Source organism: Octodon degus, unplaced genomic scaffold (genome assembly GCF_000260255.1).
Source record: "Octodon degus isolate 3935 unplaced genomic scaffold, OctDeg1.0 scaffold00063, whole genome shotgun sequence".
In the NCBI taxonomy this organism is placed as follows: Eukaryota; Metazoa; Chordata; class Mammalia; order Rodentia; family Octodontidae; genus Octodon; species Octodon degus.
In genome coordinates this window covers 7807316-7823035 of record NW_004524639.1, presented here as the reverse complement: position 1 = coordinate 7823035, position 15720 = coordinate 7807316, and the positions used below count along the sequence as shown (strand labels likewise).

Sequence of the window (15720 nt, the reverse complement as noted above, 5' to 3'; positions counted from 1 at the left end):
ATCATCCAGACAGGACCCTGGCTTAGAAAGAGAAAAACACAGGTGCTTTAGGAAATATAGCCACATATAATACATAAATCTTCTTCCCTGATATAGTGCAGGTCCTGAGCAGAGCTGACTGGGGGCCACAGCCCACCCCCAGGTAAAGTGGCTCTGGGACTCTGCCGGTGGAAGTGCTGGAAGAGCGGGGCTTGGAGGAAACCCCTGGTGTGGTTACCAATGCCCAAGGTGGGCCGAGGCCTTGGAGTGGGTTTACCCGGAAGGGCAGCAGTGCTGGGCTTTCCCTCACTCAGCTGAGGCTTAATGGAAGTACTGGTTAGCCTATATTTTTCTTGGTTTTTTTCCTGTTTTTTTTTTCTTTCTTTTTTTTAGGGGACATGGAGAAGAGAGAAGAGAGGAAAGGTGAGGAGAGAGGAGAGGAGAGGAAAAGAGAGCAGAGGAAAGGAAAGGATAGAAGAGAAGGGGAGAGGAGAGCCTCTCTGTGCCTTGGTTTCCCCATTTGTGCATTCAAGGCCTCTGCAGGCCTCACACAGGGAGTCTGAGGGAATAGTATTTAAGTGAACACTCAGGCTTCCTCTGAGGAAAAGGAACCACCAAAGTGCCAACTTTTATTACTGCCATTCCTGCTCCTAATGGAGCAAAAGCCAAAAAGAAAAAAATTAAAAGGAGCTCATGAGAAAGGAGGAGAGATGAGGCAGAGAGTGTGAAGGGCTATGCTGTTGGCATCTCATCAATTCTCACTGAGAGTAGCACAGGTATTAAAGTTTCTGGAGACTTTAAGAAATGTAAATTATTATTTCTGCTATGACTACCTACATATATGTAGTGAGGAAAGACTGGGACTTGGATGTTAGAGTGGGGACAGAACAAAGGAGAAGCTACATGAATAAATACAAGTGGTGCCTGCCCTATTCCTAAAAGGACTGGCTGGCAATGCTGGCACTTGGTAGCTATGAGACTCCTCCACCTCATGCCCATCCTCAATAATGCTGAAGGTGGCAGAACCCAGTAAGGATCCCCTGGCCAGAGGTCTCTGTAGCTATCTCTGGACTCAGGACATACAGCAGCTTGAGAGGACTTAAGCCAGCCTCAAGAATCTTTAGTCCCAGGATGAGATCAATGACCCCAAGCCTGAGAGCTGGGATCTGGAGGGAGGAGAAGAGTGTCCAAAGAGACCCTGTGGCTGAGGCCATGGGAAGCCAGTGCCACAGCCTGAGACCCATTTATCCAGTTGCCAGAGGTGACTGGTGTCTTCTGTTACTGCCTTGAATCCAGAAATTTAAAAACAGATTGCAGCAAAAAATGCCAGTGTGCAATTGGGTAACTAAAGACAAAAAAAAAAAAAAAAAAAAAAACAGCAAAAGGGACAGCTTACTTGCTCTCTGTCTCAAGTTTATCTTCTCCCCTGGAACCTCATAGCCCTAATTAAACACAAACAAAAGTCTCTTCCATAGATAAGCTACTTCTCAGCTTCAGCTTTCTCCTGTGGTGGTCCTGGGGGCTCTGGAGGTGGCATCTCTTCCGGAGTGCTGGTGTCCTCTGGCATCTCATTGGAGTTCAGCTGTTCCGTTGGGACCTGAGAAATAAAATATACCAAATTCAACACAAAGCTCTCTTTAACATTTAAACGCAGATAATCCACAGACACTAAATTCTTCCTCTACAATCCTTGACCACCCTGACGTTACAGATCATGACCTTGGATTTAGCAAGGTTTCTTAGATATGGTAACATAAGCATAAACAACAAAAGAAAAATCAAATAAATCAGACTATATCAAAATGTAAAACTTTTGGGCTGTAAAGGATACTACCTAGAAAGTGAAAAGAACCCACAGAATGGGAGAAAATGTTTATAAATCATGTATCTGGTAAAGGATGTATACAAATCACATAAAGAACTCATAAAACTCAACAAAGAAAAAGATAAATAACTCCATTTTTAAAAAGTGGACAAGGGATTTGAGTAAACACTTCTCCAAAGAAGATATACAAAGGCTCAACACATACATGGAAAGATGCACAACATCACCAGTCATTAGGAAAATGCAAATCAAAACCACAATGAGATACTATTTCGCACCAAGATAGATAAGATCAAAATGTCACATAATAAATGCTGCCAAGAATGTAACAAAACTGAAACATTTATATACTACTAGTGGGGACGTTTTACTTTGGAAAACAGTCTAGTAGTTCCTCAAAAGGTTAAACATAGGAGTTTGTCATATTACCTAGTAATCATTCCCACATATATATCCAAGAGCTATAAAAGTATATATCCAAGCAGAAACTTGTACATGAATGTTCACTGCAGCATTGCTTAGCAACCAAATAATAATCAAAGGCTGGAAACAGCCAAATGTCTATCAATTGATAAATAAAATATGGTCCATGTTCATATAATGGAATGTTATTCAGCCATATAAAGGAATGAAGTACTACTAAATGATATGCTATAGATGAACATTTAGAATACTACGCTAAGTGAAAGAAACCAATCACAAGATACTACATATTATATAATTTCATTTATAGGAAATGTATAGAAAAGGAAAATCTATAACAAAAGAGTCAGGGAGAAAGAAAGAGTGACTGATAATGAATACAAGTTTTCTTGAGAGGGAAGGTAATAAAATGTTCTTTAAATTAATTGTGATGATTGAACAATTCAGTGAACATATTATACCAAGGAACTATGCACTTTAAAACTGGATTCTATGGTATGTAAATCATATCTCAATACAGTTCTTTAAAAAGAGTTCAAATACTTTTGGAGTATTTTTCATAAACTGTATCTTGAGCAGGTCAGCTGGGAGAATTTTTACAACACCAGCATATTCCAGTGAAAAAACCCTTTTCTACCAAGGTAACCACATCACTAACTCCCACATGGCCCCTGGCTCCATCTTTGCCCCTACACCATTTTCTGCATCCCTTATCAAGGCACTTTTCACAGCAGTAAACAATGGCCTGTTTTCTTGTCCATCATCCCCACCAGACAATGAGCTCCTTAAGAGTAAGAAACATTATTGTCTTGTTCACTGGTATATCCCCAGCAACCAGCACTGTGGCTGGCACAGAGTAGCTGCTCAAAAAAATAAAAGTCAAAAAATTAGTAAATCTTAGTCTACCTCAAAGGCACAAAGAGTTGAAGGCAATGTCAGAACAAAAACAGAGACAAGAAAACTAGGGAGATTAGGATATAAAATTGCCTAATGATATTGCTAAACTATAAAGGTAGATTACACACTGTTTGGCACCAACTCAGCCATAGGTCAGGAACACTTACGGGGCTCTGTGGCAAGAGGCTACTACTGGTCTCTTGAGTACTGGGTGGTCGACTTCCACTTTCTTCCAGTGGCAAGATACCCCTTCGGTCCAGCACACTGAAACAGACAGAAAAGACCAGCAAAGACTTAGCATTCATCACTCTACCCACCTAGCCCACTGAATCTTGCCATGTGTATCTGAAAACCTAAACCTGCATTTTAGCAACCTAGCCTGATCCTAGTCCATGCCTATCTTCCATTTACTTTTTGTTCCACAAACCAGTGGATACCATATTAATTCCAGAACAAATGAAACAGGAATGAAAGTTTATCCCTTCAAAATAGCCAGTGTCCTCCTCTGCAAAACATAATCAGCCATGAACAATGGCTTGTGTAGGTATGGTACCATGTGACAATCCTTAAAAAAACCTGTTTGACTCCAAGGAAACATGTTCAGAAGAATGCATAAGACCAGATAACAGGACAAGATTGAGTCACTCATCCCAAGTCCTAGGATCAGTTAGTCCCTTGAGTACCTGGGGGGCAAAGGGCCACACAGCACTTCACAGCAGTTCTTCACAATGTTGCCATGGCTGTAGGGATTTTGGATGCGATTCTTCCCTGTCCATGATCCTTTGATCTGAAAATAAAAGCCAAAGCTTACCTTAACAATTATGCTGCAGGATATACAAGCAGCATGGGATGAGAAATTTCAGGAGGTAGATGGGGCAGTAGATGCACAACAGCATGGCTACACTAAATACTGCTGAACTGTACATTTAAAAATAGTTCTTATAACAAATCTTATGTCATATATATGTTATATCACAATAAAATATATAGACATAAAAATAGTCACAAGAGAGAAAAGTAGATTAATCAGTGATATGTAGCATCTTTATTTAAAAATATATACTGTAGCATGGAGGTTCCTCAAAGAACTAAAAATAAAACTACCATATGATTCAGCTATATCATTCCTCAGCATATTCCCAAAAGCATTAAAGCTGGCATACTATAGAAATACCTGTATATTCAAGTTTATTATGGCATAATTCACAATAGCCACAATTTGAGTTAGCCTAGGTGGCCATCAACAGATGAATGGATATATATATATATATATATATATATATATATATTTTATCCAAAGAGAACAAAATCATATCAGTTGCAAGAAAATGGATGGAACTATTATGCAAAGTAAGCCAGACTCAGAAAGGAAAGTATTACATGTTTTTCCTAATATGTGGAATCTAAAAATGAGAAACAAATATGACATAAAAGTAGAAGGGGCACTATTATTAGAGAAGAAGGAGATAGCTCAGTACAATAAGCACTTCCCTGGCAAGCTCAAGAGTCTGAGTTCAATCCCTGATTCCGCCAAAAAAAAAATAATAATAATATTAGAGAAGAAGGAGGGAATAAGAGGGCTGTGAGAGAGAACAACGAGAGAATGATTATGATAAAAATGTTATATGCATATATAAACACTTTTTAATTCATTTCATTTATTTATTTGGTACAAGGTCTCCCTATGCAGCTTGGACTCATAGTGATCCTCCTGTCTCAGCCTCCCCAGATCTGGGGTTAGAGGCATGTGCCACCACACCCAGTTTCGGTGGACCACACAGGGCACTTGGGTTCTGGGGTTAGCACGGCATATGGTATCAGGGATCAAACCCGGGTCCTTGGACTTGCCAGGCAGGCGCTCAGACTGCTGAGCTAGCTCCCTGGCCCTGAATACTTTTTAATTTAAAAAGAGATTGAAAGCCTCCTCCATAATATATAATATATACACAACCAAACATGGCAACAAATCTAGACCAGTTTAGAAGACTATAAACCATACATTAATAAAGGTGCTATCTGAAGATAAAATTACAGGGATTTATTTTCTGGTTTTTGCTCATCTTTATTTTCCAATTTTCTACCATGAATGCACTGGTAGCATTTTTAAAGCAATGATTTACTTAGGACTACTGTTTTTCTCTCTAGTCTGCATGCAGACAAATCACATAGCCTTTAAGGACCTATGAAGAATTAAAGACCTTATATTCACCCAGCTTTTCACCTTGTCCTCCCTAATTCCCTAGAGGCATTTAGCTCCAGCAAAAAGCAGTCTGCCTTGTCTTCCACCCAGTGTTTTTAACAATCTCCCACACCAAGGTGCTGCTTGCCTGAACCTTTCAGGCTCCAGAGACCTAGTCATCTAGCATGTAAGGAGAGAAGAGGCTTTGGGAAAAGAACATGTAGTGAGACGACAAAGTTGACTCACATCTTCATTGGTTGTCTGGTTGAGAGCCACGAGGAAAGTGTGAAATCCAGTCAGTCCCACGACGGACCAGAGTGTGAAAAAGCAAATGAGGACTTCTAGAACAGTGAAGGTAAGTTAAGGAATGTTGAAGAAGCCACAGCAGGGAACTTGATGTCTCAGTCCACATTCATGGCTCCAATCCAGCCATCTTTACCTCTTGGAAGAAATGTTACAAAAAGCCAAATATCCATATATAACAACAGATGAATTCTAAGACAGATCCTTTATGAAAGGTAAAGGAGTTTTGCTTATTCAGCATGAATAAATCTCTTGCATCTCTGGTGTATTTAAGTATCTGTCTATTTCTTCATCATTAGCTCTCTGAAGGTGAGTTTTCAAAAGGGGGTCAAAAGCTAAACAACGTTGGTCATCACCAGCAATGGAAATTCCATCAAAACTAAAGTTTATAAAAGAAAACTTAATGGGAAAATAAGAATATGGCTCATAGAAATCTTTCCTAAATCTCCTTTTCAGAAATTCAGCCACTGTACAAAATGCCTTAGCTGCAACAGGAAGGAGGGGCTTGCAGTAAACGACACAGAAAAGTATAGTGAGGCAAAGTCCAGCCATCCACTAGAGGAAACAGGGATGAGCCTGGGAGAAAGACTTTGGAGGGAGGCAACTGAGAAGGGGTAAGAGAGACTTCCCTTTCAGCCCTGGCCATCTTGCATTCTGGTTGCCATCACTAAGACTAGACTTTTTTAATTTTAGCCTTTGGCATACTTCTGATGTCTGAGAAGCTAGATGGTAGGAGAACAGCAGAGAGAAAACATGCTGGAAAGTAGTTTTAAAAGACTTCACAGGGACATACTGCCAGGGGAGGATATGTTCCAGGAGTTTCTTTCAGCGTCTCCAGGAAGCCAATTTTCAAGGATTCTGTGAAATTTGGAGGAGTAAAGAAAAAAATTAGTGACTTCAGTCAAAACTACAAAGTGTCCTGCTGCCTATTTGCTTTTCTTCCACCCTATCCTGTGTTACACACTGGCAGGAGTGAAGCTGTTACTCAGGCAAGGTTGAAAAGTCTCACCCCCAAGCCAGCAAGCTAGTGATTGAGGAATTCACATTTCCAGTATCAGGCAGAAGTCAAGCGCTGGGGAACCTTCCATTTTCCCAGCCTCAGATATAGGCATGTAGGGGATATTAATAGAGGAAAGAAATCAGAAATGGTCAAGAAAAATTCTCTCTCCTCACCATTCTATGTCTCTCTCTCCCTTGTACAAAATCCAGCTCAGAGCTCCTCTTTTCCCGAGAAGCTTGTCTTGATCAAGACTACCCCATAACAATGCATGCAACTTGCCCTTCAATTGTTAGGAGTGTACGTGTGTGTGTGTATGCGCGCGCGCGCACTATGTGGTGGGTACTTCCGGACTCCCAAGTACATCATAGTTTCTACATGCAATGTTTTACGTTCTTTGGTAAAATGCACTACACCACCTAGCACAAAGCAGGTCTTCCAGGAGAAGAGAGGATGCACAGAGCTAAAATACATGCCCAATATTTGGGATCACGTCAGAAAGGCCCAGAACTTTGAATGAGGACCACTAATTATGCCCCCCCCAACCAAAAGAAGGCAGAGAAAAGGTCAACACACTCAGTAAATACCTGCAAGTTGAGATTTGCAGCCCGGCTCAAGAGAAACCAGTAGTGTTTCTAACCCCTTTGAGGTGCATTCACAAGTGTACTAAAGTCCCTCCAGAAACCCAATCCCCCAGTCTCTCTTCAAATCTTCCCCCACCCCACCCCACTCCACCCCTGTAACAGACACTGCCCTGCATACTCACTGAGGGCCACATAGACGATGTTGAAGGCAAACACATAAATTGTGAGGAGGGAGAGAGAAAGAATGAAGAGGTAGAAGTAGCGGTAGTTTCTCTTTCCAACACAATTCCCTACCCAGGGGCAGTGATGGTCGAAGCGCTCTGTGGGAGAAAGAAAGAGTCCAATGCCAATGCCTCCAGAACAAGAGCAACCCACCAACCACATAATCCTAATCCCAAAATCCCAGGGTCACCACCTACTTTCATTGTAAAAGAAAATACAGCTTTCTGCCTGGTGATGTGGTGCACACCTGTAAGCCCAGCACTCAGGAGGCTGAGGCAAGAGGACTGCTGAGAGTTCAAGGCCAGCCTGGCTACAAAGGGAGTTCAAGGCCATCCTGAATTGCATAGCAAAACACTGTCTCAAAAAGACAAAGGGGTAGGAGGATTTCTATTCTTTTTCAGAAATTTTTAGTATCTCATTTGACCCTTGAAGTTAAGCAAAAAGGTACTCGTTTGTTTGTTTGTGGTTGGTTGGTTGCATAGTTGGACACAGGATCTCAATACACAGTTCAGCCTGGCATTTAAGTGATCCTCTTCCCTCAGCCTCTCAAGTGCTGGGATTACAGGCATGCACCACCATACCCATCTGAAAAGATACCTTTCCTCTTATTTTACAGATGAAGAAACTAAAGGTTCTGACTAACTTCACCACTTAAGAGCAGAGTCATTATCTCTGCAAACAATAAACTTAGCAGATGAACCTAAAAATACAAGAAAAATAAATAGGTGAAAACAGTCATGGGAATTTTGAAAATTATGAGTGGTTTTTCTTGACCTCCCACAATTAAAAATATAAAATTACAATATACTTAAAATGGCATGGCATAACTCAGTAAATGGAAAGATCCCCAAAACATAATTCAGAACATAAAATAATTTACTATGCAATAAACACAGCACTACAAAAAGAAGTGTAATTCCATAAGCAATTCTGAGACAATTTCTTAACTGGTGGGAAAAAAAATCATTTTTTTTCTCACATCATTTGTCAAAATAAATTCTACATGAATTAAGAATTGTAAGTAAAGAGAAACTAAAACCAAAAGATGTAAAGAATATACATTTACCCTGTGTATGAGGAAGGAATTTTTGCACATGAATGTAATGGAAGAAAACAAAGGACAAAGAAAAATAGATTTGACTCCATTAACTATAAAAAATGATTTTACATGTGATAAAAATATTTAAAAGAAAACTGAGGAAAAATAATGACAGTGCATGTAAATTTGTACTTAACCATATGAAAAGTCTTTACGAAGCAACAAGAAAATATATATACTGCAAGAAAACTGTTTTTTTATGTATTTAGTACAGGGTCTATAGGGTCTCACTACATAGATTGGACTTGTAATGATCCTTCCTGTTTTTCAGCCACCCAAGCACTGGGTTTACATGCATGCGCCACCATGCCCAGTCCCATTCACTGTCTCAGTGTGTCCTGGGGGCAGGGCCCACATGGGAGGCTGAGGATCGAACCCCCGGCCCCTGCGCATGCATGCTGAGCTATCTAGCCAGCCCCTGGCTATATATACACACAATGGTTATATGTGTAGTGTATGACTAATTTTACTCTGGTAGTCAGATCATCATGTAGTACCTTAATACATAAATTTTTTATCAGTTGTACCTCACTAAAGCTGGAAAGAAAAAGAAAATACATACCTAAAACAAAGAAAAAAATTGTATAAAATAATACCATATAATTTTTTTTCAGATTTAATAATCACACAGTACAATATTAATAAAACAATAAAATAATTTTTGTCTATCAAAATAACATAAACAATCATATCCAGTGCTAGTAAGAATAGGGTAAAATGGATATTCTATTGCTTAGGGGAACATAAATTGAGAGAACCCTCCCAGAGAGCAATATGACAGTATATATTAAGAGCCTTAATAAAACTGATACCCTTTAAGCAGAATAAATCAGTTGTAGTAATTTCTCACAGGAAAATAGAGATATACTTAGAAATTTAAGTTGAATTTTTTTATTGAAAGCTATTTTGTAGACTCGGGGATATAGCTCAGTGGCACAAGCACATGCCTAGCAAGTGCAAGGTCCTGAGTTTGATTTTTGATTCCCAACACACACACAAAAAAAAAGAACAAAGAAAAGAGAAAATTCTATTGTGATAAAATATAAATAAAATAATTTGCCATTTTAACTGTACAACTTAGTGACAATATTTACTTTCATAATATTATACAACCATGCTACTATTTTTCACGAACTTATTGTCCCAAATAGAAGTTGTTTGTTTTTTGTTTTTTTTTTTTGGCGGAACCAGGGATTGAACTCAGGCCCTTGTGCTTGCCAGGGAAGCGCTTATTCTACTGAGCCATCTCCCAGCCCCCACAAATAGAAATACTGTACTAAAATACATTGTACTGATTAAGCACTAATTTTCCGTTTTTCCCTTCCCTTTACCACCTGGAAATTTGTTTATATGAATTCACCTACTATAGATATTTCCTTTTTTAACAAACAACAAAAAATTATTAAGCATTAACTGCTCTTTTCCATAGACCAGAAAAAATCCACAGTACAATTATCCAAACCATCCTGCTTACATACATATATATTTAAGTACAGTGATACATCTGTTCATGATCTCAGTTCTATCCACAATTCTGTTCCAAACCAAACAGGACAAGAACTGAATCATATTTCCCCACAAGGTCAACATTGAAACTAACCATTTAATTTAATTCAGTTCTTGTCCAACTCGGTTTACAACCACAATTGTAGGATGAATCATGTTTATGAACCAAGGTACCCTGTACTGTCATACAGTATTTGTCCTTCTGTAGAGGGCTTCTTTCACATTGTATGTTTTCAAGGTCTATGCATTTTGTAACATATATCAGTCCTTAATTCTTTCTTATGAATTACAATCCACTGTATGGATATGGATATACATTTTATCTCAGCATCTGTTGATGGACAATTGCTTTGTTTCTACATTCTGGCTATTATGAATAACAAGGTAGAGGAGGGGTTGAAGGGAGGATAGGGGAATGGGAAAAAGAGAATTAAGTTATATCATGTACAGGGTATAATTCTCTGTGATGAATGTAATCATTACACACAGTTAAAATGTACCAATAAAATTTGAAGAAAATAATGAAGCTATAAACTTATGTACAAATGCATTTTGAATCACTTTTCAATTCTTTTGAGTATTGCTATAGATTAAAACATGTCCCCTGATTAATTGATACACTGAAGCCCTAACTTCCAACATAGGTGTATCTGGAATTAAGAACTTTAAAGAGACAATTAGGTTAAATGAAGTCATAAGAGTGGAGCCCTAATCCAGCAGGACTGGTGTCCTCATAAGAGAAGACACTGGGAGTGAGTGAGCACAGAGCAATGGCCATGGTAAAGACACAGCAAGAAGGAAGCCACCTGTAAACCAAAGGGAGAGGTTTCAGCAGAAACTAACCTGCTGAGGGCTGGCGAGATAGCTCAGTGGTCTAAAGTGCCTGTTCAGGCAAGCTTAGGCAAGCATGCAGGGACTGCGGTTCAATGCCTGGCACCACGTGCTGCATCAGCCCCAGCCTCAGGGCAGGCTGAGTTGGCAAAAAAAAAGAAAGAAGGAAACTAACCTGTTGAAACCTTGATCTTAGACTTTCCAGACTTTAGAACTGTGAGACAATAAATTTTTGCTGTTTAAAATCACCCCAGGACCAGCCTGATAGCTCAGTGGACTAAAGCACCTGCTTAGGAAGAGCGCAGTGGTTCAGTTGGGGTCCACAGCATGCCGTGCCGGCCCCACCCCTGGGGTGTGCTGAGATGGTGACTAAGACTGGGCATGGTGGTGCTTGCCTATAATCCCAGTGCTTGGGAGGCTGCAAAACAGGAGGATCACTATGAGTCTGATCTACGTAGTAAAACCCTGTAGACCCTGTACCAAATACAGGAAAAAAATAAAATAAAATCATTCAGCCTATTGTATTTTATTATAGTAGCCTGAGTGGATTAATACTGGTATATATACTCAAGAGCAGAATGGCCGTCAAATGGCAATTCTGGGACAGTGGGGATATAGCTCAGCAGCTCAGTGCCTACCTGGCAAGTGCAAGGTCCTGAGCTTGATTCCCAATACAAAAGTAAAAAAAAAAAAAAAGACAATTCTGTGACCAGTGGGAAAAATGCAACTTTCAGAAGTTAGATTACTTTTCTCTAGAGACAAGCAGTTTCTTGAAACTTGTTCAGGTCTAGAGAAGTCAGATCACCATCCCTTCCTCTTCAGATGCTGGCCCCATGAGGTGCAACTGCCATTTCCACAGGGAAAGGAAGGAGTGGCCAGAAGGTAATATCTATTGTCATATTATATTGTTTCTCCCTTCTGTTCCTTACTGTAAAAGGCTCTTGCAAAACTGGACACAACAAAATGATGATTTGGGTAGTAAGGTCCCTCTAGCTCCTCAGGGTTAACTGTACTCAATCCTGCCTTTTCGACAAAATACATGGCCTTCTTTGGTTTGGTCAGGAACAAGCAAGTGAAACCAAGGAAATGGCCATAAGTGGCTGGTAACAATTCTATTTAACTTTTGAAGAACAAAAAAAACTATTTTCCATAGTGTCTGCACCAGAAATAAGAAGGTTCCAATTTCCCCACTTTCTTAAGGTTAATAATTATGATTGCATGGTTAAAATAATGAATAAAATGTAACAGTGAGTGATGTCTAATGATACAGTGATTAAATAAACCAGAATATAATTATGATTATAATCATTAAAATAATGTATCCAAATATATTTACTAAAGATGTAGAAAAAAGCTCAGAATAGAATTCTAAGTTACAAAAGTAGTATTAAAGGGGCCGAGGAGATGGCTCAGTGGAATAAGCGCTTCCCTGGCAAGTGCAAGGGCCTGAGTTCAATCCTCGGTTCCGCCAAAAAAAAAAAAGTAGTATTAAAAGCTATCCTGTATGGTCCCATTTAACAAATAAAGGATTAGAAGAAAATATGGAAAATATGGAGAATGAATTTAGGGTTAAGTTTTATGTATCTTTTTTATACTTCCCCATAAACTCTAAAATTAACAAATAATATTTTAATGAATTAAAAAAAATTTTAAAGAACAATGAGGGCCAAGTAAACAGCTCAACAGCATAAGCACCTGCCTGGCAAGTGCAAAGTCCTGAGTTCAAAACCTGGTACCAAAAAAAAAAAGATTAAAAAAAGAACCAGTAAGCTGTGTACTGCTATATTATAAGGCTGTAAGAATGGTACATCTCCTGCTTAAAGGGCTACAATATATCTTTTCAGAAAAGAAAACTATAGAGAAGAATGGCATGTCCATGGCTAGGATAACATATAGATCCAGAATTACACATACAGCCTCATTTTATGGAAATCTGTAATATGAAATCATTGGGAAGATGTACAGTTATACAGATACATGTTTTTTTACAGTTTTTTGTGTGTTTGTGCCGCTCTGAGACAGGGTCTCACTATACATTACAGGCTGGCCTTGCAGCCCAGGTTAGACTCAAACTTGCAAAGATCCTCCTGCCTCAAGCCTCTGAGTTTTTACAGTATATTAAATCACATTCTTTCTTATGATACAAGTAATATATCCTCTTTGTATAAAACTTTAAAAAATGAAAAATGAGGGAAACAAAAATCACTCATAATCCCATAATCTACAGATTATAAATTACAAGTTCTCTGGTATATCTCCTCCTATATTTCCTTATATACTGTATTTTTAAATTATACAACTGAGATGTCACTGTAAATATTTTGTGTCACTTAGCTTTCTACTATGAACTTCTCCCACAGTCCACAATATGAATATCCATAATTTATTTGATGACTCTTCTACCAGTGGACTACTGGGTTCTTTCCAAGGTTTCATTTTCATAATATGCCCAAAGTAAACTTTGCAAACCTAAACCTGTTGGCACATGTACAATTTCCTGGGATAGATTCTCTAGAAAAGGAATCACCAGCATCAAAGAGTTTACGTGTTTTTAAGGTATTTGATTAATCTGCTTATATTGCCTTTCCAAAAGTTTGTTCCAATTTATATTCCTATCAGTATAGCATGAAGCATTTACTGGGTTGTCCTTGCTCATTTCCTACACTGAAAAATCACCCAGTTTTTTATTTCTTTGGTCATTAGTAAAAATGAATCTTTTTTCATATCTGCCAGACATTTGTACTTCTTGTTCTATGAACTACCTATATTAAAATCAGTCTTATGAACTATGTTAAAGAATATTAATACAGAGAGAATTCCTCATGAACTCTTCACTTCAGACTTTCTTTTTGGTACATTTAAAATGAGTTGTGAAAGTGAAATTCTGTATCACTGGCAAATTTTTGCTTTAATACTATTTTGTCCTCTCTTTAAATTTTTTTTAAAATTTAAAATAAATAAAAAATACAAAAATAAACCAAAATGAGTTGTGACTTACAAAATCCTATGTATATATCAATTTCCACCACACAAGGCAAGATACATGTCCCCAAACTTTGACTAAGCACTTGGCTGGTAAGATGAAAGCACGGTCTTCAGACATACTACATGAATATACAGACATATACAGAATGTTAGATTCACCTCCAGTAATAGCAGCATAACACAGGTGCCCTTTAAAAAGCACATTTACTCCCTATTTCTGATCTTATGTTTCAGCACATAGTGGACAGAACTCACAATAAGCCACATTATATGCAGATGAAAACACAGATCCCTATATTATGAATACCTACACTAGCCATGCTCATAGACGCATAAAAGAAACAATAAAAGCTTTGACATCAGAACTCATCCAGCTTTATCTTAAACTTAACTACATAAACTTATACAGAGGTACTTGGGTAATTCATCTGTCAAATGGCAGTAATACTGATTTCAAAATGTTGTTATAAGTATTAAATGACAGAAAAGAAAAGGACTTAGTACAACATCCAAGTTATAGTAGAAATTCAATAAATGCTAGCACCTTTCCTCTGAGGAACACTGCCTACACATAGGGCTTTGTTTCTCAACAGTGCCTCCAGTGGACAAGGATACTCTTCCTCCATGTAAGGTGAGCCCCAGACAACAAAAATTTAGATTTCAACTTTCTGGACAACATTTCATGCCTATTATCTTGTACTCTGAGTAACTACTAGTATCAATATAATAATATACAGTGCATTAACTATTGTTACTCTCCCATGTACCTGTTTTGAAACTATTTTATTGATATTTTTACAATGCATCATAATCCCTGACTTGAAATTATACCACAAAGCTATTATAATAAAATCAGCATGGTACTGCCAAAAAACAGACCTCAAGATCAATGGAATAAATTAGAAGATGCAGACACAACTGCAAACATACTCAGCCACCTTATCTTTGACAAAGGGGCCAAATCTGTTCACTGAAAGAAAGATAGCCTCTTTAAAAAATGGTGCTCGAAAAACTGGCTTTTCACATGCCAGAGGCTAAAGTTAGACCCATGTCTATCACCATGCACTAAACTAAAGTCACAATGGCTCAAAGACTTAAATATAAAAACAGAAACACTAAATCTACTGGAGGAGAAAGTAGGTAGAAATCTCGAAGACAAAGGAATAGGCAGACAGTTAATGAATGAAAACCAAACTACATGATAAACACCTCAAAGAATCAACAACTGGGATGTCATCTTATTGAAGTTTTTGCACATCAAAAGAAATCACCAACAGAGTGAAAAGAAAACTGGCAAATAGGGAAAAATATTTAACCAACTGTCTCTCAAACAAAGGATTTCTTTCTAGAATATATAAAGAATTTTTAAAAATCAGACCCACAAAATTCAAAGACCCAATCCAAAAATGGGCATCTGTGATGAATACACACTTCCCAGAGGAAGAAATACAAATGGAAAATAAATATATGAAAAAATATGCAACATCTTTGGTCACTTGAGAAATGCAAATTAAAACAACACTAAGACTCCATCTCACCCCAAAAAGAATGGCTCTCTCCAAGAAATCAACCAATAACAAATGCATGAGGGGCTGTAGGGAAACAGGAACATTTATTCACTGTCAGTGGGAGTGCAGACTGATGCAATCACGGTGGAAATTCTTCAAAAAAAATAGGATTAGAGGTCCCACTCAAGCCAGCTATTCCCCTACTGGGTATTTTCCCAGAAGAACTGGAAACATCATACCACAGTCATATATATGTGCCCATGTTTATAGCAGCACAATCTGTCATAGATAATCTTGGAAACAACACAAATGCCCATCAACTGAGGAATAGATAAAAAAGATGTAGTATTTTTATACAATGGTGTATAAAGAAAGATATACT

The 15720-nt window shown here is 38.2% G+C and overlaps 1 protein-coding gene across 2 annotated transcripts in view; it reads right to left on the bottom strand.

The window, feature by feature from the left end:
* Window positions 1–436: 436 nt before the first annotated feature.
* The window catches only part of Zdhhc9 (zinc finger DHHC-type containing 9), a 35452-nt gene continuing 20168 nt past the window's right edge, over window positions 437–15720 (bottom strand). For both annotated transcript variants that reach the window (XM_004634512.2, XM_023718889.1), the window contains 6 exons: window positions 7370–7507; window positions 6416–6464; window positions 5550–5652; window positions 3808–3911; window positions 3292–3388; window positions 437–1576 (listed from right to left, as the gene is read on the bottom strand). In XM_004634512.2, the coding sequence (XP_004634569.1) occupies window positions 1460–1576; window positions 3292–3388; window positions 3808–3911; window positions 5550–5652; window positions 6416–6464; window positions 7370–7507 (608 nt within the window). In that variant the 3' untranslated portion in view covers window positions 437–1459. The remainder of the gene's footprint in view (window positions 1577–3291; window positions 3389–3807; window positions 3912–5549; window positions 5653–6415; window positions 6465–7369; window positions 7508–15720) is intronic.